General features: G+C 47.9%; 1 protein-coding gene across 1 annotated transcript in view; it reads right to left on the bottom strand.

Moving 5' to 3' along the window:
* The window catches only part of LACTB (lactamase beta), a 184,986-nt gene that overhangs the window by 100,519 nt on the left and 59,774 nt on the right, over positions 1-24,693 (bottom strand). Inside the window, exon 6 of the mRNA XM_086959447.1 lies at positions 6,125-6,290. Coding sequence (XP_086815573.1) covers positions 6,125-6,290 — 166 coding nt within the window. The remainder of the gene's footprint in view (positions 1-6,124; positions 6,291-24,693) is intronic.

Here is a 24,693-nt window from a genome sequence, read left to right on the forward strand (position 1 = left end):
TTGGGGGGGATGTTTGGTGGGGTAGCTGTGAGTTCTAGGCAATAACCATGTTGGATAATTTGTCTCACCCACTTGTCTGACGTGATGTTTTCCCAGACAGGTAGGAACTGTGATAGACGTCCCCCGACCGGTGTTATGTGGTCTGGGGGGAGATCTATGAAGTCACTGTTTTGGTGTTGAGGCGTTGCGGTTGTTATTATTTCCGCGGCCTCTACCCTTATTGTTGTTACCTCTGTAATTACCTCTTGAATTACCTCTGGGTGATGTTGGTGTGAAAGATGTGGATTGCTGATTTGTTCCTGTGTTTTTTGAGCCCCCTCTATAGGTGGATCTACGAAAGGAACCTCTGTGCGTTGGCTGTTGCAATGCTCCCATTGACTTAGCCGTTTCCGTATCTTTCTTCATCTTTTCTAATGTCTCGTCTGTACTTGAACCAAACAATGTCTTCTGATCAAATGGTCTGTTCAGTAGGGCTGTTTGAACTTCTTGTTTGAATCCTGAGATTCTAAGCCACGCGTGCCTTCTTAGCATGACACTAGTGTTAATAGACCTTGCAGTGTCTGCTGCGTCTAATGCACACTTAATGGAAGTATTGGTTATTATTTTACCTTCCTGTATTAATTGGTCTGCCTTCTTCTGATGTTCTTTTGGAAGATGTGTGAGAAGTTTTTCTAACTCATCATAATGTGCCCTGTCGTAACGTGCGAGTAGTGCTTGTGTATTAGCTATACGCCAGCTATTCGCTGCCTGTGATGCTACTCTTTTGCCTGATGCATCTATTAACTTTGACTCTTTATCTGGTGGAGGAGCCTCTCCTGTAGATAATGAGTTTGCTCTTTTACGAGCGTTTGAGACCACCAGCGAGTCTAGAGGTACATGCCCTCTAATAAATATTGGGTCCTTTGGAGCCGCTTTGTATTTTTTATCGATTCTTGGGTTTAACACCCTGGCTCTCACTGGGTTTTCGAATATTTCTTCTGTGTGAGTGAGAAGACCCTTTAGCATAGGAAGAGTACCTGATGTTCTCTGTGCACTAGGTAGAGTCTCTAACAAGAAATCCTCTATCTGAGGTTCTGTGTGCATATCTAGTTTGTGATATTTTGCTGCCCTATTAATGAGCTGCACAAAACCTGTGTTATCATCAGGTGGTGAAGGCTTTGAGGGGTATAGCTCTGGGTCGTTGTCCTCATCTGACCCTACATCGTAATTTTCCCATGGATCTTCCTCATCTGGGATAGATTCGTCATCCCCTTGAGGTTCGCCCTCCCCTATATCACTCTCTACATCTGACTGAGGTGTAGCTGGTCTTGGTGTGGAGGGTGTAGGAATATGTGGCCTATTGTGAGGAATAGGAGAAGAGGGTGTGTCTCTAGGACGAGGAGAAGCAGGAGGAGTTATGTTCGTCCCCATTGTTCTCTTTTTTGAAGGAAGAGGTTTATCTTCTGATTGTTCACTCTTTCTCTTCTTCGTGACCACTTTCCCAGTTTGTGGGTCAATAAACAAGATCTTTTGTTTGGGATCTGTTTGTTGCTCTTGAATCGGTACCGAGGGTCCTGGTTCCGAGAGCTGTTTTTGTTTTCGATCTTCAGATCTTTCTGTTTTCGACACCGAATGTCTGCTCGATTCCGACTTTTTGGGTATCGAGTGTCTTTTGGGCGATACATCATATTTCTTTTTCGACATGGAATGTTTCGATACCGAGCTCTCTTTTGTATGCAGCCTCGGTGTCGAAGTCGATGACGCCCTTTTCTCGGATCCGACGTGGTGGGATTCCGAGTGTTTCGGTTTCAGTTTCGGTTTCGTTGCCGGGCCCGAAGGCGGGGCGTCGGAAACTTTTTTCAGCGGTTTGACCGGGCCCGAGGGCGGGGTCGTTACCGCACGGGGTCGGTTTTTCGGTAAGGGGACGTCGTCACTCACGGTTTGTTGCTCGAAGAGTTCTTCAACCTCCGACTGGTCCCCTTCCGACCCCGACTGGTCCTCTTCTTCCTCGATTTGTTCGTCTCCGAACAGCTCCGGGATTGCCTCCGCCTGCATTCTGGAAGCCTCGTGTCTTCGAGCTCGACGATTTCTAATCGTTAGCTTGGAGGAGAATGCTGCGCAGGCTTCGCAGTCCCTGGATTCGTGTTCAGGCGATAGACAGAGGTTGCACACCTCGTGTAGGTCCTTGTGTGGGAACTTAGCACCACACGATGGACATTTTTTGAATGGAGTCCTTTCCATGGACTCCGGGCTTGACTGCGTCGAGAAAGGTCTCCTGTTCTTCGACGTAGATCCAAGTTTTTCTCTTCTATTTTGAATTTGTAACGCGTCGGAATGGAAAAGAACGCGTTCGCTAACAATACCGTCGAATTGGAAAGGGAATACGCGCCGAAAAATCACTTTTTTCTGAAGTTGATCTGGAGCGTCTCGATCTTCATCCGAACCCGATGGCGGAAAAAAACAATCTAAGGATGGAGCCGATGCCCATGCGCACTACCAACTAAGGGAGGAGTCACCAACATACAAAAGACTCTCCAAGAGAAAAACAAAGTGCAATCATCCGAGCCCAACACCAGATGGCGATCTATTCATAATGTACCATCTGCAGCCCATATGCCTCGAACACATAATTCTCACCAAATAGAAGGATGGGTTGGGCAGTCCACTGCCTTATCAGGGTGACCAAGACGGAGAGGTTTGGTGTACACCAGTACCAACTCCTGAAAAAGAGAGAAAATAGTCAGTGCTAGAAAATCGGTATTCCATTACTGCATGCTATTCATCAGGGGTTTGTCCTCTTCTTGATGAATGTGGTCCCACAAATGATCCACACATGTGGTATTGAATAATGATTTGAGTTGTGGACTTGGAAGAGGACTTTTTAAAAAAGTTCTCTTCCTCTGCACATGAAGGCATGAATCCAGTTCAGAACAGAGTGGGACATGGGTCCTGTGCTCTCCATGTCGCTGGAGTCAAGCTAGCAAGGCTGAAGAAGGGTCCTAGGATGCTTGTTTCCAGTCCAGGGAGGCCCTGGCCTGGCAGTTCAGGCTGGATTGTTCCCATGGGGAACAGGGTCACGACTGATTTTCATATGGCTGGGTATAAACTGAAATGGGGAGCAAAAAACGATTGATTTAGGCCAAAATTCCTGTACTGGGGTAAATGAATGACATTGTTCTGCATTCGGTCCATCACTTGTTCTTTTTGCATTTGTCATTCTGAGTGGTACAGGTTTGCCCAGATGTGGGTCCCATGCTCTCCGTCCCACTGGAGTCAAGCTAGCCTGGCTGATGAGGGCTGATGCCCCGAAACCAGTCCCAGGATGCTTGTATCCTGTTCAGGAAGGAAATGCCCTGGCATTTCGAGGCTGGACTGTTCCTATGGGGAACAGGGTCCAGACTGGGGTCCTGTGCACTGGCTTCAAGCTAGTCTGACTGATGAGAAGCCCCGAAACGTGTCCCAGGATGCTTGTTTCTGGTCCAGGAAAGACCTGGCTTGGCAGTTCAGGCTGGACTGTTCCCATGATGAGTAGGGTCAAGACTGATTTGCATATGTCTGGGTCCAAACTGGGAAGGCCTGGTGAGCTAAAGAACAATGGATTCAACCCAGATCCTTGTGACTGGGGGTGAATGTTTGCATTGTTCAACATTCCATCATTTTTTCCTTTTGGCTACATATCATTTACATAGCATCAGTCACTACTATGTAGTTACAATTCAGCTACACTTGCCATTGAAAAGACATTTTACTTTGCCTATAAATGTTGACCGCCAAAGGACAGTTATGCACCAAATTTGGAAATCATTAGGTGTGGTAATCGAAGGCCCAGCATGCCAATTTTCATACAGATCCATTTAGAAGAAAAAAAGATTCAAGTGTTGAGGGGCTGAAAACAGAAGTGTTTCCCCATTTAGCTCCTGTAGGAAATTTTGATTGTGCCTTCAGCTGAAATAACTGAAAGCATTTACACCAAACTTGGCTCCAAAACAGAACTTTACTCAGAAAGCTTTCTTTCATTGGTTCAGTGTAAGTAAATCTGTTCCGTTTAAAAAAAAAAAATTTTTTAGATCTGGTATTTTTAAAAAACTTGTGGCTTTAAAAGGTTTTCACTCTTTAATATCTTCACCGTTTTATTCACAAAGGATTTGTAGATCCGATCCATGGATGCTGGGTAATCCCCTCAAAATAATAAAGTAATCTGAATGGACAAGAAAGCCATTTCTCCAATCTCAGTTTCAGATCGCAGATTCCAAACTAGGAACCATAGAACAGGGTGCTCTGATTGGCTTGACGCAAGCGGAAAATGTATTTTGTAGATGCCATTTAAAATTCCAAAAGTCACTTATGGGGAGCACACACTAACCCACACCTAAGTGGGTTTTGGGGGGGCACTAAACAGGGGTACCCCATGATTGATATAAAAAAAGTGTTGCAGTGTCTGTGGTTCTTTGACTCCTTCAATGGCAGCTGGGGTAAGCGATATTGGTCCTAGTACTACTGACCATGGTTGGCATTGTAGGTGTCAAGGTAAGGGGGTCCGCAGACAGAATAAGCTTCACAACTTATGCCTCATTATTCAGTGGTTTGTGATCAAGAATTCAGAACCATGCAACCCCAAAATGAGGTGCATGGGCAGAAAAAGCATGTCCTAGGTTCGCAGTACCAGGGTATGACCTTTCTTTGAGCCTCTGGCCATGTTTGTCCTATGTAACTATTTTAACTGAACTAGCAGGAACTTGGGGGCATGGTTAGGCAACAGCCACCGTAAACACTTTCTAACTTCCCGCTAAATACGCAATTCAATTGGCCTTTGATCCTTCAAATGTTTGCTCTATGGGTTTCACCCCCAAGTGCTGATGGTTTATGTAGCGACTGGTGGGTGAAAGGACACTACTGCAACACTGCTACAATATCAACTTTGAGTAGGGAGAGGTAGGTTTAACAGCCGACCACAATATGACCATTAACCCTTCATTGGGCAGGTCTTGATTGAACTGATACTGGTCAAAGGTGGCTTTGACAGAGTCTGACCAGCCACATCAGGAATTGTCCTTCTGTGATGATTGTCAAGAGATCCATTTAGGGTGAAAGATTGTTCTTTCTACTTCAACTCTCACGATTCCTCTGAGACAGGATCTGTCAATTTTTCAGACCACACCCATGTTGTGATGGAGGTGGCCCTTAGTGCTGAAGAACATGTAAATATCTGAAAATAAACAATTTTTGCTGAACGGTGCCTGAGACAGGCCTTAGTTTAGCCAGTAAAAGGCAATCAGGGTGACCATTAGAGGCAAGTGTAGAGCTCACACCGTGCGCCCAAAACAAATCAGGAAACTAGAGCAGAAGAAACTGGAATGTTACAAAGTGCTTAGAAGAAGTTCTAGCAAAAGCAAAAGGTGCACCACTAAAAGGCAAGCAATCACACATCAAATTATCAGATCCGTGTCCAGAGATGTTTCTACAAATTCTTAGTTTATTCATAAAATTAAAACCGACCAAGTTGAAATGAACAGCCGAAGCGTTTTGTCCAAACAAATAGACTTCTTCAGGGTATCAGTAAAGCACTCCTAACATATAACATCAGAGCGTCAGTGATGGATGAAATCAGCAAGAAAGTTGGTAAATCCAGTCCACTCTAATTAATATGAGAGCGAAGTACGCTTCACGTAAGTGAGAATAGACCGAACCAAGGTAAGTCCAGATAGAAATATTCAAATAGTCACACAAATGTAAGGTGGACCATATAATTAGGGCAATCACCGGTTCCAATCGTGATAAGCCCGGAACCGGAACCGGAACCCAGAACGCAAAACTGCCTCCTAGTGGGAGGTCATTGGTGATTTCCCTAATTATATGGTCCACCTTACATTTTTTGCTCTTCTCTAGTCAAGCTGTTTTATAAAGAATTTGTGCATTCGTAATTTAGGCAAACACTTATCAGCACCAAGTGTATGCCTTGTCCTCTGATGAGCTGAAGATTTGTTACCAGCCCTATCGAGCATAAATAAAAACTGTTAAATCTGTACTAGTCAGCCACAACTAACACATACAACAGTGTGAAAAGTCAAATAAAAGCCATGTGTTCTTTTAAAGATGATGCATCAACTTATTCACGCAACCCTATTCCTTCCCCCTTCCCATTTACCTTGCTCGATTGTAGATCACTGGTTCGTGCTCATCCTGAAGAGTGTTGCACATGCCCATCTCGTGGAACATTTTTAACATATAATCCAAGAAGTTCTCGCCAGATGCTCTCTCTACCACAGCACTCAGAAGGGTCCAGGCGTGTGTTGAGTAGAAAAACTGACTGCCTTGAAAAGACGGGATGGAAGGCTGAATAACGCCAATTTTCAACAAAAGTATAGCATTACAGAACACACATTTTTATATAGGATGGTGCAAGGTGATACTGTTCTTTGCATTTATGATTATTTTACCTTGAGTATATCGCCATTTGCAACACTAGGATGTGCCTGGAACATCAAAATAGCGCCTGCAACAATACATTTAGACGGATGATTTGCGATTTTAGCTTGCGAAACAGAATTATAACGGTAACATAACTAAATTCATCTGCATAGGCTGTATTTGACCAGGTAATTCCAGGCAGTAATTACCTTCTTATTTTATCTTTAACAATGAAATATATACAATGTCAATTTGTCTTCACATTAGATCTGTTGCAAACATTCAACACTCTATCCACACTTTGAAACATAGTCACTGCCTTTGGTGCAGAATAAAAGGGCGCAGGGTATAAATGCATCCTACATCTGGCTTTATCTTGAGCTTGAAGAACAAAAATATGTTATTTACAACATACCTGGGTACTTCTACTCTTTGTTGTTTGAGTCAGAGACAATAAGAATGGATTGGTGCAGATGAGTGATTCGGCTAGTTTCTGTAATGATCTGATGTGGAATTCAATAAAGTTGGGGAAAATATCTAATAAATAAAATCTTTTGCATATTTTTGAAGCTCTTGAAAAATTACCTTGATCTATACAGCAGCACCTGCAGTTCACAGCTAAATGCCTTACTGTTCACATGGAAGCCAAAGACTGCAGACATGCCTACGCTCAGAGCAATCCCCAGCAGTATATCAGACAAAGCAAACAGAAGGGCTGCCCATCTGACCCTGCACTCCCAGCATCTGCATGGTGTTTGTGTCTGGATGACACCCCTGGCCACGGCAAGCACCTCTACCCCGGGCCACCCAGACTGATCTGCATGGGGCTGGAATCCAAGACCCGCCAGGGCTATAATCTAGACTGAGAGCAGCCAGAACTGGGCCTGGAAAACATCCAAACAGCCAGGCGACAACTGGGCGTTGCGAGGTTCGAAACCCAAGTTGAGAGCGGAGGCCGCTGGAAAGAAACAGTGGCAACTGGGCCGAATAACGAGACACGCCCATGACTCCTGCCAGATGATAAAGGAGGCTTCAGTGGAGCCAGTGCCCTAGGTGGTGCAAGACTCTCTCCCGTGCAAGTGCACCCCACTCTGAAGCAGGAGTTTGGATGGACTGTCTAAAGCAGAGTACCAGTCGGCGACGGACAGTGACCAGAGGATGGGCAAGGTCATTCTGTTACTGCCCTTCTTGAGCAGCTCCTTAAAATGGGGTAGTATTTGAGGATAATGGTCCTGCCCTGCTAGCGAACTGAGTAAACAACAGTCAATCTTTTTCCCCCCACCAGTTCCACCACTCTTTGGGGCTTCTCCCTGACCTGGGAGCACTTGGACTTGAAGATCCTGATTTAACTAAAGGCGCCACTGTAAATGGCCAAACTGAGTCCCCAGCACTCCAGACTCATTGGGGGTTTCTAGTGCATGGACGCCGAGTGATTGTGGGGTGTGTGTTGGAGGGCATGTAGAAGGAAGCACTGAGTTTGTCGATTGGGGGATTATTAACGATGAACTCAGGACCAACAAGGCACTTTTTTTATTGTCAGCCGCATGAATGTCATCCTATGCATATCCCTAGGAAAACTACAGCAGAATTCTGTTGTATATTTCTTTTTTGGGTTGACTGGTATCTCTTGTGAAATGTGGCCTGTGTCAGAAGGCTGAAGCTATTTCAGCTTTGGAGCAATGATCAACAGCATTACAAATATTAGTTAGCTAACCTGTATTTGCAGATTGGGAAGATTAAAAGCAGCAAGAGCTTCAGAAAGACTAGATAGCATGCATCCTTGCCATAGCAAACTTGCTGCAAACGGGAAAATAGAACAAAGAACAGAGATATTTGCATCAGATGAGTCGGAGACAGGTCAAACTGGAAAAAATACTGGTAGTGATATCTCACACTAGGGAAACGCTGGAGCAGAAAATCAACTTGGTTGCCATAGATTCGGGCCTACTCAGATACAACCAGTAGAAGCTTGAAGACAGGGTAAAAAAGACATACAGAATGCGACTCAGCGAGCTAATTCCGGAGATGATGCAACCTCACTGCAAATTGGAAAAATTAACAATTAGAATCACATTTTAGGAGAGGGCAGAGGACCTGAAAGGGAGATCCTGCAACAATAACATTAGAGTGATGGGTTTACCTGAGCAGAAGGAGGGCATAAATATAGTGACTTTCTTGGACAACTAGAAAAGAAGTGGCACCTCAGGTCTTAGACTTTTTTGTGGTGGGATGAGCACACAGAGCCCAGGTTAGACCTCTTCTCCGGGGGCATCACAATGACTGCTGTAATGCATCTTTTCAACTAGAACGTCAAAATAATAACAACAATCTAATGATACTGCAGCGAGTACAGAAGACATAGCACAATGCAAAAGTTATGTTGTTCCCAGAATATACCCTAGCGGTTTAACGTCAAAGACTGTGTTTTCTGGACATGAAGAGGCACCTGAAGGAAGTGGAGATAAAGTGCACTCTGTTACTTCCAGCTAGACTCATGAGACAATGAGACCCTGTTTTTTGGAGGATGCTACGGATGCAACTGATTGTATAAAAAAACTAACAGAGAACTTGTAAGACACTCTCTCTGAGGTAACAAGGACGGAAGAGTGGTAAGACCAAAAAGATATGATCCACACTACAACAGGTTCAATGTGAGAGGGAGGCCAGTGTTACAGCAGCGATGGCAAAGTGACTCCAAGGAAGCAAAAATGGACGACCCGACTGGCTCAGAGACGGATTCTTTGGAAAGTGAAATCTGAATGGCCACTGTTGACCCCTATGGAGGCAAACAACGTAGCAAAATTATATACGTCTCATTTACACCCTGCTACTGGTAAACCCTTCATTTCTAGCAGATATATGTATCAAGTGATCTGATTAACTATAAACTGGGTGTCTACAAAGGCATACAATGTGAAGAAATAATATGGAGGATGTTAAAATGTGGGTCACCAGTGACTCACTGTTGGAACATAGCATACGGCCTTATTAGGCTAACTACAGACATTTCTCCAGAAATTAGCTATTGAACAATGGTTTTAGATGGGTGACGTTTTATTCGGTTAAGAGCTCAGTTTAACAAAGTTTACAAGATAGTAATGACAGCACTCAAGGTGCAAAGAGGTGGACGGCTACCGATGAGTTTGCGGAAAGCGTGTGGGTGAGGGGCACAAAGGATGCGCCTGTCGCAGTGGGTTCCAACCACAATAGGTTAATCATACTACATAATGCCCATGGAACAGTACTCCTCACATAGCAGCCTGAACAAATGTAGGGTACTGACTTGGAATATCAGAGAAGTGAATAAGATCTCAAAAATGCATACCTTCACACATACTTAAAAAGGGGGGTGTGGATATAGCCATAATACAAGAGACACATTAGGGGCTGAGACAATAAAGGTATCCAAAGTTGTTACAGCATGGATGGCTCAATTGGCAGTGGCGGATACACGACACAATGCCCACACCAATGCCACAGAGTATTCCTTTAACTTCCCTATGCACAATTTGCATGTTAGACTAGACCAGACAGGGAAGGAGGGGCAATGGCCTAAAGAGAATAGTGGGAAGAAGTAGGGCAAGACCTTCCTAGCTATGGACGGGCTTCATATGAGAATACCAGATGAAATAAAGGAAGTGTGCATATGCTGTCAGAGGCAACTGGCTGCAATTAAGCGACTTGTGTAGGGGGAATGGTAATGAATTGAGTAACAACTGAATTAAGTTGAAGAAATTAAAAGGCGGAAATACACTTTGTATTTTGAAAGCATGACAGTAACAATGTACTGCAAGAAAATGCCCATAAATTCAGATAAAAAAACGTGCATGTTAGGCTAGATAAGATATACTGTAGTGTGGAAGTGCTCACTCAGGTAACAAGTGTCAAATATGTTAGAAGAACTTGTTCGACCACCATCTGAAGCTTTTTCATACAACTTAGGGCTGCAACATAGCGGCAATCCAAACTAGTCAGTTAGAAAGGTATTTCCAAAGAATGAAGGTACAGCTTTAGGTGCAAGTGGGAGGCCATTAAGGTAGTGTTGAGGGGATCATAATTAGGAACACCTACAGATCAGACAGATCTTTTGCACCTTAGAGCTGTTGAAAGCTGACTGGGAGTAATGGATCAGCCAGTGTCATCTGAGGTCAGTAAAAGATCTCACGCACAAGAAAGAACACCATGCAAAAGTTAATCGAACAATTAAAATGTCATGATTATGAAACTCATATGGCCTGGAGACACAACAACAGAATAACAGAGACAAGGCGGGCAAGAGTATAGCTTGGATTATTAGGCAGGACAGAAGGGGTTGCCTTTCACATAGCACACATACTCTACCAGATGTATGAGGACATCAATGGCACGAACAAATTACAGAAAGTGATGGCTGCAGTTTTCCAATAAGCGGCTGGCAAGGGCACTGGAACAGATGGGCAGCCAACCAAGTTTTATAATACAATTATTAGTAAACTGGCCCAAAACTGTTGATGCTCTACGATATGGCATACACAACAGGGGAATTACTGAGTACAATGAGGAAAGCATTACTATTACCTCTCCCAAAGCCTGGGATAGATTTCAGGGATGCAGGAGCATACAGGCTATTATGGATGTTAACATCGATTTCAAAATCCTTAAGACAATTATAGCCACAGGCCTCGTAAGAGTGTTACCAGGATTGGTCCACCCAGACCAGAGCAGATTATGCCAAGTCAAATTACACCACCCGACAGATGATTTCTACACATCATAGGCTGCATCACAGAGGGGAGCACAAAACTGGTAGTGATTTCAGCAGGTCTTTGAAATGCTTTCTATAAGTCCACTTGGGAAACTTGACTGCAGTCTTGAAGAAAATGGCAATTGACAGCACTATGATTAAATGGGTCAAGATATTATACACTGACCCACTCACCAGACTGAAAACCGGTAACACCACATCAGACCCCATCTAGATCCAAAGAGGTAAGACACAGGGTTGTCTTGTGTATCTCCTGTTAGCTCTGATAATGGAGCCTCCCGCAACTCAGTTTTGTAGGGAGAACAGTCAGTTAGGTATCATCATAGTTGGGATGTATCATATTATAGCATTATTATCTGATAATGTTTTGATCTATCTCAGGGATGCAGCACAATGTCTCAATCACGCAATTACAATATTGGATGAGTATCTGGCAGTAAAACCAACGGGGATAAGACATGTGTGTTTTCCATTAGATTGTCAGATAATGGGGATCCAAGCACTCCCATGGTTAAGGTAGGAACCACATTCATTCAAATATCTAATTATCCAAATTGACAACGACACTAAGGACATCATAGAAGCCAACATGGCACCCTTACCATTCTAATACAATGGCAACCACTGATTGTTACTGTGTGGTCCTGACATCACAGGACCCAAGTGTGGGCAGGATCAAACCTATTAAAAAATACTGTGATACAACGTACGTACAACACTCCAGCTTAAGAGAACTTACACGACGCCCTGTCCAAAGTTCCTCAATGTTCTTCAGTATTGTTAATGTCAGCCCACTCCTGAAATTATATTTATGCCTCCTCCCATCCCAGAGTTTGTTCACTTTCGCCCTTAGCATTATGATTTTCCATGTTCCTGATTTCTAATTCTATCTCCACCCAGTATGTTACTAACTTGGCCCATTTCACTACATTGGGACCTACTGGGGACTTTCATGACTTAGCAATTTCCCTTTTCGCTTATTATAAAGATAGGTCAAAGAATTTGTTGACACTCTCCTTTGGACGAACAAACAAACATAAGAGACATGTCTGCAAAGTATCTAGTCCTGCACTTCAGTTTGTTGGTAATTGTGTTTCAGAATCTAGTCTGTGACATGGTCAAGGCATGACCATGTCCAGTGATAGAAATCAGCCATTTGGCACATCTAGGACAATGAGGGCTAATTGTTGGATAACTTGGTATTAATCCCATAAGGGTGCAGTATGCCATGTGCATTAAATAAAGCAGTTGTCATTTGAACAAGGCCTTTATTGAAACATTCAGTGTGATCTGCCAGTCTCTGTTGCTGAAATATTGACCCCTATGGCTCATTCATATATCTTTCTCGAACTGGCAAGATTTCCATGCAAGTTATTAGGAAGGTCATTGTATATTTGTGTGATTGCTTTCTTGATGTTTCTTATAGTCATTATCGCCTATAGATTGCAATGTGTCTCGGTTTCTGTTGTTGCAGGATCCCCCTTTTTTATTCATTGCATCTATGAGGCTGCCATATGCCAGGAATAACTTGCTGGTACGTTCTATTTGTCTGCAACATTTCCCAATGTTTTCAGTTTCTTTGCTGCATACAAGTCTCCTATCATGAGAAAGTTGTAGTGCTCCCATCTGGTTGTTGGCGTTTCAAGCCCTGGAGATACCAGAAAGTCAATAATCCTATATTTCCCCATCTGTGGGCATGGCCACTAATAGAAAAATATATGATTATTGACCTTCTGGTGTTCCTGGGGCAGTGTGGGGAATGTGGCCCTCCTGTGCTACAAAGGCATTAGGAAATATATTAGAACGGCAACAACCAGATGGGAACGCTACAACTTTGTCATAAGAGACTTGTACACCATCTCTCAGCTGTTTATTAAAATGTGGTTTATGTAAGGTGTGGCATTTTATAAGGCAGTAAAAGAACAGGATAATGGTGATGATGAGAAATGTATAAAACACGACAAATACGCTGGGTTGTCTAGGCGCTGCCTTAGATCCAATCAGTGCGAACAGAGAAGTAAACAATTAAACCGAAAACAACCACGTTTTAAGGTCCTTCCGAAATTTAAAGAAGCTGGGTTATTTTTTCAACGTGGTAGGCAATGAGTTCACACAGGCTAGCTGTTGTAGCCGTGAAGCTCTTACCAGCCCATCTCACCCTGCTGACTCTAGGAACAATTAAGTTTCCCAGTTCGGCAGATCTGAGGGCTCTGGCAGGATTGTTAAGAAATTTCGTCAGCAGTGTTGGCCCCATTGTATTAAGAGATTTATAGGAGGGGGCGCTAGAGGGCGCCGGACAAGATGGCCGCACTTGCGTGAGGCTCTGTCGGGACCACATAATATTCGTCCATTAATCCTGCTTTCTTCGCAACCTGCACCCTGTAATTGAGCTGGGGGGGCCCCGCTGACATCGGGGGCCTGCTGCATACCTTTTGTCCGGAGTCCGAGGCTGTCCTGAGCGCACTTGGGGACGGAACGCTTCGAGCCGGGAGCCTGCCGCCTGCAACGCTCGCGCCTCGTGGAACCGGATTACCGCTGCTGGCTGACTTGGGCACCCGCTGGATCCTGAAGCTGCCGCCCTGCGGAGACGGGGGCTGGGACCGGCGGAATCGAGGAGGAGGCGGAGTCATCCCCGGAGAGACGCCGGAGCAGAGAGCGGCCTGGACCCGGCCCCGCCGGAGTTGGTGAGTGGGGCGGGGCGCAACACAAGCCCGGGGCTGCGGAGGTGGCGCCGGGCCTGCCGAGGCCGCGCCGCGTGAGCCGATTCTGGTGGGGGCAGGGAGAGGGGGCCGGCGGAGTGATAAAGCGGAGCGGGGCTGCCACTGATTGCAGCGCTCGCACCCTGGACAACGACTGGGCGCTAGTTTGGCCACCACTGCACTGCTGCCTTCCATGGCCATGTTGGATGCATAAACGTCTATGGGGAGCCCGCCACATTGCTGTCTCACACTGCGGACTTAAAGCTGCCGGACCCTGATTGGTGTGCTGTGACTCGCAGCATTGGGGGGGGAAGCGTTGAGACCATCTAGGATCGATTGGGGGTGCTGATTCCTGTCCAGAGCGGAGACCTTGACTGAACTGCGGACAGGTACACTGCAGTGGGCTGAGACTGCGAAGCCCGCCTGGTAATTGCAACAGACCCACTCGGCTGCTCTAGACTGGCACGTTGGATCTGCTAATTTGTGTATTTGGCTGTGCTGAGTGATCTGCCACCATGGGCCGACCGGAGAGGAACCAGCCGAAAATCACGTTTGAGGCAAAAAAGACTGCACTCATGTCCTCCCAGGCTCCGGCGGACACTGACCAGGGGGGGGCCGTGGGGGGCGCCCCGAATCTGGAATCCACGTTAGTAGCCATGCAAAAAACCCTACAATCCATCGAGGGCACCAAGGAGTCAGTCAATCACCGTCTCGATCAAATGGCGACGCAATTTGACCGCCAAAACGAGCGAATGGGGGAAGTGGAGCAGAGGGTGTCTGCCACGGAGGACGGGCTGGCCACCGTCTCGTCTAAAGTATTCAGCATGGAGAGGGTGCTGGCGGTCATACAGGCGAAGAACGAGGAGTTGGAAGGGAGGTCCAGAAGGAACAACGTAAGGGTCACGGGCCTGCCGGAATCCACGAACGTAGGACGCATGGAGGACTATATGGAAAGGATGCTCATTGACATATTTGGAGCGGATCAGCTGTCTAGAGTCTTCATAGTGGAGCGCGCCCATCGCTCACTGGCCAAACGTCCACCACCTGGGGCACCGCCGCGGCCGATAGAAGCCAGAATTCTGAACTATAGGGACAGAGACACTATTCTTCGGCTCGCCAGGGAGAAGGGCACCATTGAATATCAGGGCAACAGGCTTGAGTTCTACCCCGACTTCACCATGGCGGTGCAAACAGCCCGTAAAGAATTTGCACCGGTGAAACAACTGCTGAGGACTAATGATGTTGCGTACGCCATGTTGTATCCTGCGCGCCTGAGGATAGGGCCACCGTCGGATAATAAGATCTTCTCTTCCTCCAAGGCAGCAATGGACTACGCCAAAAAATTGAAAAAACGCGCCAAAGAGCCGGACGGGAGACATGTGGCTGAGGATGAGGGGCAGGATGAGGCCGCGTGAGCTGTTTTTGGACTGATTGACTACGACTAGGGCGCTGCTGCGGGGCACCGTGCTGAGTTCTCCCCTGCGGCCTTTCATCTGCTTTTTTCTTAACAAAGTTGAGTGGTCCACTGAGGCCTGAAGTGTTTAAGAGCGAGAACATGGACATTGCGGAAGGAGGGAGGAGCTGGCGGGTGGCATTTTTATATCTGCTGTTGCCTTACGATTTGCTGGCTCTGTCCCCAATGCACATGATTGAAAGCTTGGCCGGGCGGTGGACACGGGGGGGGCTCGTACTGGGGCTGCCCGTGCTCTTGGCTACGTCTATAGCGCTACTGGGTGTGGACACATCCGGGGCTCTCCTGGCAATGTACTACAAATGATTGGCTCACTACTAGGTGTTTTGATTACGAGATCAGGGTTGTAAGGTTGGAGGTGTTCTTATTTAGAGTGGTCCACGCTCCCGTCACTTCTTGGCGGGAGAAGTGTGCCTCTACGCCCCCGATATGGGAGACCCCCACACACTGTTGGTTGAATTGTTGAGGGTTGTGCGGAGTTGGGCTACGGGATAGCTTTGGCAAATTGGGTGCGCTGAAGTGGGTGGCGGGATGGGGGACGGGGATTTGAGGGCTGTTGGGGGATTGTTTTCTTTCCTGGTCTGGGATGAGGGGTCTGAGATGCTGGTAATGTACGCTCGACTCCACTGGTTGGGAGTCGGCTTTTTCACTGAAGATATTCCTGTTGCTTATGGTTTACGGGGTGCAGAGGTGAGATCTCCGGGGTGGGCAGGGGGGCTGCTCTATTGGCTTTTGGGAGGCTTACAGAACGGGAGATATGGACAGGGGGGGTAAGGTCACATGCATAACTTGGAATGTACGGGGTCTTAATAGACCGCAAAAGACAAGGCAAATGCTTGCATTTTTGAATCGACATGGCGCACAAGTGGTGTTCCTTCAGGAAACACACCTTCAGGGCAGGGCGGCTGAAATGGTGGGCAGACAATGAGCGGGGGTGCGATTGGCCACTAAGTACTCTTCCTATGCTCGGGGGGTGATGATTTTGATCAAGAGAAATATACCCTTTGAAGTGGTACATGAGGAAATAGACCAGGAAGGAAGGTTTATTATTGTACAGGGCAAATTATGTGGTACGCTGATTACTTTGCTCAATGTGTATGGTCCAAATATTGATGATCCTGATTTCTATGTTATGCTCTGGAACAAACTTTATTTGCTTGCTCCGTCAGCTATCTTATACGGGGGGATTGGAATGTCACGCTGGATTCAGAGCTGGACAAGAAACATGACAGACCTGCTGTGCACAAGAGAGCGGTGGAAGCGGTGTGCGAGGGTATGGCTGGGCTGCAATTGCTGGATGTGTGGAGACTACGTAATCCAACTGCGCGAGTGGGTACTTGCTACACTTCAGCACACGATACATGGTCGAGACTGGACTTCTGGCTGGCGACTAGGGATGTGAGTGGTTGGGTGGTGGAAGCTACTCATTTGCCTCGCACTATCTCAGATCATGCACCTGCTACACTGGTATTGCGGATTCCATCACATGCTCCGGCCCTTTTCACTTGGAGACTCTCTCCCGGGATACTGACCGACCAAGTGCCTTCTGAGCGCCTGGGGCAGATCGTGGAGGAGTTCTTTGTTAACAACGTGGGATCTGTTGAAGATATAAGTACGGTGTGGGAGGCCTTTAAGGTGACGGTGAGAGGTGCATGTATAGGTTTACGATCAGGGGTGCTCACGTCCATCAGGGACTCCATGTCCAGGCTGGAAAGGGAGTTGCTATCCCTCGAGCGACGGTTGGAAGAGGGTGCGGAGGGCACGACACTTGCAGACATCAGATTGAAGGTCACTGAGTACAATGAGTTGGCGGAGCAAGAGGTGAAATTCTTGGCTAAACACGCTACTGCTAGATACTATGGAGAAGGGGGCAGGCCAGGAAAGGGACTGGCGGATCGCATCAGGGAGCCGTGGGCACGTCACTGCACGGTGCAAGAGATCACGGATCAGGGGGAAGTGGTGACTAACACTGAAGGCATCTTAGCTTGCTTCTCGAAGCATTATGCGCAACTCTATGAGCGAAGGGACACGGCTGACGAGGAGGAAGTGAACCGCTACCTAGAGGGTGTTGCCTTGGTGTGGCTCTCCAGAGGTCAGCAAAAATTCCTAATGCACCATATTACGGAAGCTGAGTTCAGGGACGCTATTGCGGCACTTCCGAATGGGAAGGCGGCCGGCACGGATGGCCTGCCCTCCGAATTTTATAAAAAATACGCGGATATACTAATTCCACAGCTGGCGCAGGTCTTGGAAGAAGCGTTTGAGCGCGGACGACTCCCAGCGACCATGAGAGAGGCACTCTTGGTGGCGCTGCCTAAACCTGGGAAACCGCCAGATAAATGCGATTCCTATCATCCCCTCTCACTTATGAATACGGATGTCAAAATCATTGCCAAAGTATTAGCTACGAGACTGCGTCTCCTCCTGCCAGTCATGGTCCTACCGGACCAATCAGGTTTCATCCCTCTCAGGTCCACGACGCATAATCTGCGGGCCCTTTTCGCAGTATTACACCTGCTTAAGCCAGACCTTCCTGCAGCTGCAGTCATGCTTGACGCGGCTAAGGCCTTTGATTCGGTGGCATGGAAATATATGATAACTGTCCTGCACCGGATGGGGGTGCCTTTTTTCTTCACTTCCCTTATCGCTCTATTGTACACTGCGCCAACTGCGAGAGTCAGGGTCAACGGGCATGTCTCCTCTTCATTCCCGATCCAGAGGGGGACAAGGCAGGGATGTCCACTATCGCCGCTCCTATTTGCCATCATGATGGAACCTTTGGCCTGTATTCTGCGGCAGAGATATGCGGAAGCAGCGTTGAAGTTCCCCCTCAGATCTCTGGCTGTGTCGATGTATGCGGACGACATGGTCCTGTATGTAAGAGACCCGGTGCTTCATCTTGAAAATATACTCCGCGAATTCATTAAGTTTGGTCGGCACTCCGGGTTGACTATCAACTGGGACAAATCGGTAATACTCCCACTCACGGATGCGACTAGCCAGATACCGCTGGAATTCCCTCTGGAGTGGGCGACGGAGTCGGTTCGCTATCTGGGCATCTGGGTGCATAGGGACTGCCAGGAGGTCATAAGGGCTAACTATGGGGTCGCCATCTCTAAGTTGGAGGATCAGGTGGCGAGATGGACTCGGCTCCCTCTGACGCTCGCTGATCGAACTTCTTTAATTAAAATGGTAGTTCTGCCGAAATTTCTTTATCTATTTGTAAATATCCCTGTACCGTTGAAGTCGCACTTTTTCGCACGACTGAAGTCTCTTCTGATCTCGCTCACCTGGGCCGGCAAGAAACCGCGTGTGACTTGGGATGTCATGATCAAGCTGCATGCACTGGGTGGGTTCGCCTTACCGGACATGAAGCTTTATTATCTATGCGCGCAAGCTCAATTTGCTAGTTATTGGATACATGCTCCGCCGTATACACCACATGTGGCGCTTGAGGCTAGTGCAGTCTTGCCGTATCCGCTAAGGGCGATGATAACTAACAAACATTCGATATTTGAGAAAGGGGAGATCGATACTGTGCGACGCACGGCATCCGCCTGGGAGGACCTTGGTAGACGGGCTGCCAGATTGCCGTTATATGCTCCGGCTATGCCACTATTGTACCACTCAGATATTTCAGTGACCAGTGAAACCGGGGGATTGCAGGTTTTGAGGGAAGCTGGAGTTCAGACCATGGGGGATCTCTTCCCGGGGGCATCCTTTCTTTCTTTACAAGACATGACAGCATGCTCCACTAACGCAACTATGACTACCTTTGTTTATGCACGACTAAGGGCAGCAGTACGAGATTTGTTTCCATCATATCCGGCAGAGCCATTGACGCTTGGGGCATTACAGCTGCTCTACACAGCCAAAGATAGAACTAAATTACTCTCTAAACTTTATAAGGCTGCGCAGGAGGATGAGGGAGGAGGGGCGGTCTTGGCCAGGGCACGCTGGGATAAGAGCCTACCAGAACCTCTGAGCGATGATGAATGGGAAGAATGCTGTAACATGACTGGGGGATGTGTGATTAACGGCAACTTTCGCCTTCTGCACTTTAAATTTCTGCACCAATGGTATTACACGCCGGCCCAGCTGGTCAGATATGGGCTCCGGGCTAGTGCCCAATGTGTTCGATGTGGTGCTGACGATGCCGATTTTATACACCTGGCCTGGGGTTGTCCGCGTGTGTATGACTTTTGGAAGGAGGTGACTGAAAGACTGACTGTTATGATCTCCAGCGAGGTAAAACTGGATGTGCGTCTCTGCCTCTTGGGCATTGCTTCTGGGGTGCCAGCCCAATCGAGACGGCTTGTGGTCCTGGCTTTGCAGTTGGCTAAGAGGAGGGTCGCGGTTGGATGGGGGGGGGAGAAGGGCGCCTAATATACAGCTGTGGCTGAATGACATGGCCTACTGTAGAGACCAACTGCACTGCTATTATGAGGGGCTGCCAGAGAAATCTCGCCCGAGGGATGTGTGGGAGCCGTTTACGCTCTATGTGCTGTCACTGGACGATTCTGATAGCGAAAGGAGTGAGCTAGTTAAGTTGCCGGGGGGGGTCCAGGAGTCTGCTTGAATGCGGCCACATTCTGTGTGGGACGTCCCTGCTATGTGGGATGTATGGCTAGTGATACCCTCTGGGGCTCTCGCCCTTGCCCTGCGAAATGTTGGGACTTTGCTGGCCTTTGTTGCTCCGTACTAATGTGGGTGTTGTAACAGAAACTGTGGGATAATGCCCAACTCGTTCATATACTTTCTGTACCCTATTGAACCGGCCGACATATGATCCACACACTTACTTGATTTGGTGTCTTCGTTAGGACCAGGATAGAGAGGGTTGGGAGGGTGTTGGGGTTGGTTGTTGGTTAACTTTGGTTCTACAAAACATGGAAAAAGACCGAGATCACATAAGGGCTATACGGCCGGAATTGATAGTGTACCTTGGACAATGTTACTGGAACATTTGTGGTGCCTTCATGGGCTTAGCATACACTGCATATGCGTTTGAACTGACAAGGTGTATTGTTTGCCCTGCCTATTCTGTGGTGCTCTGATTGCGGCCGGCCCTATAAGTGGGTTGTAGGCACACCGCTGTGTAAATGTGTAATGTACAATAAAGGTCTACCAAAAAAAAAAAGAGATTTATAGGCGATACATAATGGTTTAAATTGGATCCCCTTATCTGATAGCCTGTGGAGTCGAACTAAAGCTGTAGAGACTGAATAAATTTTAAAAACGCCCAACAGTACTGTTGCTGCTGCATTCTGAGCCATTTAGAGTTTGTTGATGCTACGCCGCGGAGCACTGGAAAAGAGGCTATTACAGTAGTCCAGTTGTGAAGAAATCAGCACTGATACCACCGTCTTCTTTAGATCCATAGGTATTACCGGAAGGATTTTCCTCAACATTTTCAAGATAAAGAACCATGCAGAAGTGGCTGAGTGGATTTGAACCTCAAAGGACAGCTTTGTGTCAAAGATGACACATAGATTTTTGGCTTTAGGCACTAGAGTGGGTAAGGAGCCCAATTGAACCCGCCCACTAGCTGTTTTTCCAAAATGATGGATTGTTTCTCAGCAGCAAAATTTCAGTCTTTGATGAATTTAGTTTCAGACAATTGTCTGACATCCGATTTGCAATGTGGCCCATACAGTCGCAAAGCCTGGTAGCTATCTGGCTAGCAGAACTTGTCACCGGGACCATGATCGGAGTACCGTCCGCGTACGACACAAGGGCAAAACCATAGCTTCTTCCTAGACTGGCAAGAGGGGTGACGTATAGGTTAAAGAGCGTTGGGCTCCGGGAAGAACCCTGAGGAACCCTGCAAGGCAGCGTAAAGGGGGGATGACAAAATGTACCCCAAAGCCACTTCCTGAGACCGCTCGGACAAAAAGCAGTGAATGCATACAGACACTAGCAGTATATTTTAAACAGAATTATATAGACAGGCAGGATAATGTTGGCAGCATGGTATTGTTGATGCAACTGTACGAACCGCTTTGTTTCTTTACAGTTGAAATTTAATAAAAATGCTTTATAAAAAATGTAAGCAATGTGACCATCAATCAATCAATCAGACAATTTGTAAAGCACGCTACTCACCCGGGGCGTCTCAAGGCGCTGGGAGGGAGGGGTCCGTTACTGCTCGAAAAGCCAGGTCTTGAGTTGCTTCCTGAAGGAGAGGTGGTCGTGGGTCATCCGTAGGTGGATGGGGAGGGAGTTCCATGTCTTGGCCGCCAGGTAGGAGAAGGATCTTCCCTCGGCGGTGGCTCTGCGTATGCGTGGTACTGTGGCGAGGGCGAGGCTGGTCGATCGCAGCTGGCGGGTGGGCGCGTGGAAAGTGAGGCGGTTGTTGAGGTAATTGGGACCCAGGTTGTGGAGAGCCTTGTGAGCGTGGGCGAGGAGTCTGAACGTGATCCTCTTGCTGACGGGAAGCAGTGCAGGTCTCTCAGGTGGGCGGAGATGTGGTTGTGGCGGGGGATGTCCAGAATGAGTCGTGCGGAGGCGTTCTGTATGCGTTGGAGTCTTTTCTGTAGTTTGCCCGTGGTTCCTGCGTAGAGGATGTTCTCGTAGTCCAGTCGGCTGGTAACGAGTGCCTGGGTGACCGTTTTCCTGGTTTCGGTGGGGATCCATCAGAAGATCTTACGGAGCATGCGCAAGGTGTTGAAGCAGGATGACGAGGCGGCGTTGACTTGTCTGGTCATCGAGAGGGAGGAGTCCAGGATGAAGCCCAGGTTACGTGCATGGTCCGTTGGCTTGGGGGTGGTGCCCAGGGCTGAGGGCCACCAGGAGTCGTACCAGGCGGAGGGGGATGATCCCAGGATGAGGACTTCCGTCTTGTCGGAGTTCAGTTTCAGACGGCTGTTCTTCATCCATTCGGCGACGTCTTTCATTCCTTGGTGCAGGTTGGCTCGGGCGGTGGCGGGATCGTTGGTGAGGGAGAGGATCAGCTGGGTGTCGTCGGCGTAGGAGATGATGTTAAGGTTGTGTTGGCGTGCGATGGCTGCGAGGGGGCTCATGTAGACGTTGAAGAGGGTGGGGCTGAGTGAGGATCCTTGTGGTACGCCGCAGATGACTTCGGTGGCCATGGATCTGAACTGGGGGAGGCGGACTCTCTGGGTTCTTCCTGCGAGAAATGAGATGGTCCACTCCAGTGCCTTCTCTTGGATTCTGATGTTGCCGAGGCGCTGTATTAGGGTGCGGTGGCAGACCGTATCGAACGCTGCAGAGAGGTCCAGGATGATGAGAGCAGCTGTTTCCCCATTGTCGTAGGTAGCTGCGATGAGGGCGGTCTCAGTGCTGTGGTTGGCTCGGAAACTGGACTGTGAGGGGTCGAGGGATCCGTTGGTCTCGAGGAAGGCGGAGAGTTGTCTGTGGACGGTCTTCTCGATGACTTTTGCAGGAAAGGGGAGGAGCGAGATGGGGCGGAAGTTCTTGAGGTCGGTGGGGTCCGCTGTCGGTTTCTTAAGGAGGGCGCTGAGCTCGGCATGCTTCCAGCTTTCCGGGAAGGTGGCGTAGTTGAAGGAGATGTTGATGATGTCCCGGAGTTGGGGAGCGATGATGGAGTCGGCCTTGTTGAAGTCGTGGTGGGGGCAGGGGTCGGTTGGGGATCCGAAGTGGATGGTGTTCATCGTGCGGGTGAGGTCTTCGGTGCTGACCGGGGTCCAGGCGCAGAGGTTGGTGGTGGGGGGCGTTGGTTCGGTGGTGGGGTGCGTGGTTGGTGCGCCGAAGCTGTTGTGAATGTCAGTGATCTTGCAGTGGAAGAAGGAGGCGAGTGAGTCGCAGAGGTCTTGCGAGGGTGTGATGTTGTTGTTTCCGGCGCTGGGGTTGGAGAGCTCTTTGATGATGCTGAAGAGTTCCTTGCTGTTGTGGATGTTGTTGTCTAGTCGCTTTTTGAAAGTTGTCCTTTTGGTGGTGCGGATCAGCTGGTGGTGTGTGTGGGTGGCGCTCTTGAGGGCAGTCATGTTTTCTGTAGTCTGGTCGAGGCGCCAAGCTCTTTCAAGGGTGCAGCAGTTTTTCTTGGATGTTTTGAGTTTGTCCCAGACTAGAAAGGCCAGCCTGGCAGTTCCGGTTGGAGTGTTCCCATTGGAGCAGGGTACGGACTGATTTGCATATGACTGGGTCCAAACTGAGGAACCTTGGTGTGCAAAAAACGTTGGACTGGAATGCAGCCTAAGTAATAACCAGAGACTAAGATTAATTTAAGCATTTGATCCATCACTTTTTTGTACACTTTAGTTTGTCACCCAAAGTGAGATGGGTATGCCCAGACATGGGTCCAATGCAAACTGTGTCACTAGAACAAAGCTATACCTGGCTGATGAACACTAACTAGGGTTCAACTTGTCCTTGGTTGCCTGTGATCAGGCTCTGGGAGGACCTGGCCTGGCAGTTCGGGCTGGAATGTTCCCATTGGAGAAGGGTCAGGACTGATTTGCAGATGGCTGGCATCCAAAATAAGGTGGTATGGCTTTGGGACGGAAAGGTCCCTTGCATGGTGACAGACTTGTACCCCTGTCCTGGCTGCCCCCGCTGCAGTGAAGTTTGGAACCCTGGGTGCTGATTTTTTGTTATCATGGGCGAACATGGATTATGTGTGTGCACCATGGCATAGACCTGTCTTACAGACTGCAGTCTTGCTGGACTGGGAGGGGTCCCCTCAGTTCTACCCTCATAGTGGTAAAGGCAATGCCTTTGAAAAGCATTAGTAAAATGAGCGCTGTGGGGGCAGCATACTGTGCAGTGAATAGTAGAGGTAAAAAGGCGGTTTGCCTGTGTCACTGGAGTGAGACTTACAGGCTCAGTCAAATAAACTTCTGCTGCTGTGTGCTTAACTCACCCTCGGCCTACACCATATTAGTATGTAGTGCTGTGCAGTATGTGTTGTAGGAGTGTGCTGGCTTTATGTGTGCCAGTGAATGTTAGAATACATGGAAGATTCTGGATTCCATTTTGGGAGTCCCAGGGTTGACTGGAGGAGCATGAGGAGGGAGAGGTAGGCCCCCTCCCGACAGATTAATGAATTGCTGCATTCCTGTCAGCTGGGTGGGACGCACACTGGTGGCAGGAGAGTCAGGCTCTCCAGCACAGCTCTTTTGTTTAGAGAGCGATCACTGTAAGGGGCAAATCTCAGCAAGGCTGAACGAGAATCATAAAGAGTAGGGTTTGGCTTTTGATTAAAAAAAAAAAAAATCACTGTGGTTGTGTTGTGGGGCTATCAGATTTGGAATCGCTCCTACTGTGACACAATGTTTCTGGAGGAAGGGCAGGGCAGAGAAGAGTGCAAATTCAAAAGGGAGCAGATCCCCAACAAAAACTTTAACAACTCACACCCTATTCACATTTGGCGTCTGGAAATGGACTATACAAAGTGGAACACAAGGCCCCAA

This window comes from Lissotriton vulgaris, chromosome 2_2 (assembly GCF_964263255.1).
Source record: "Lissotriton vulgaris chromosome 2_2, aLisVul1.2, whole genome shotgun sequence".
NCBI lineage: Eukaryota > Metazoa > Chordata > Amphibia > Caudata > Salamandridae > Lissotriton > Lissotriton vulgaris.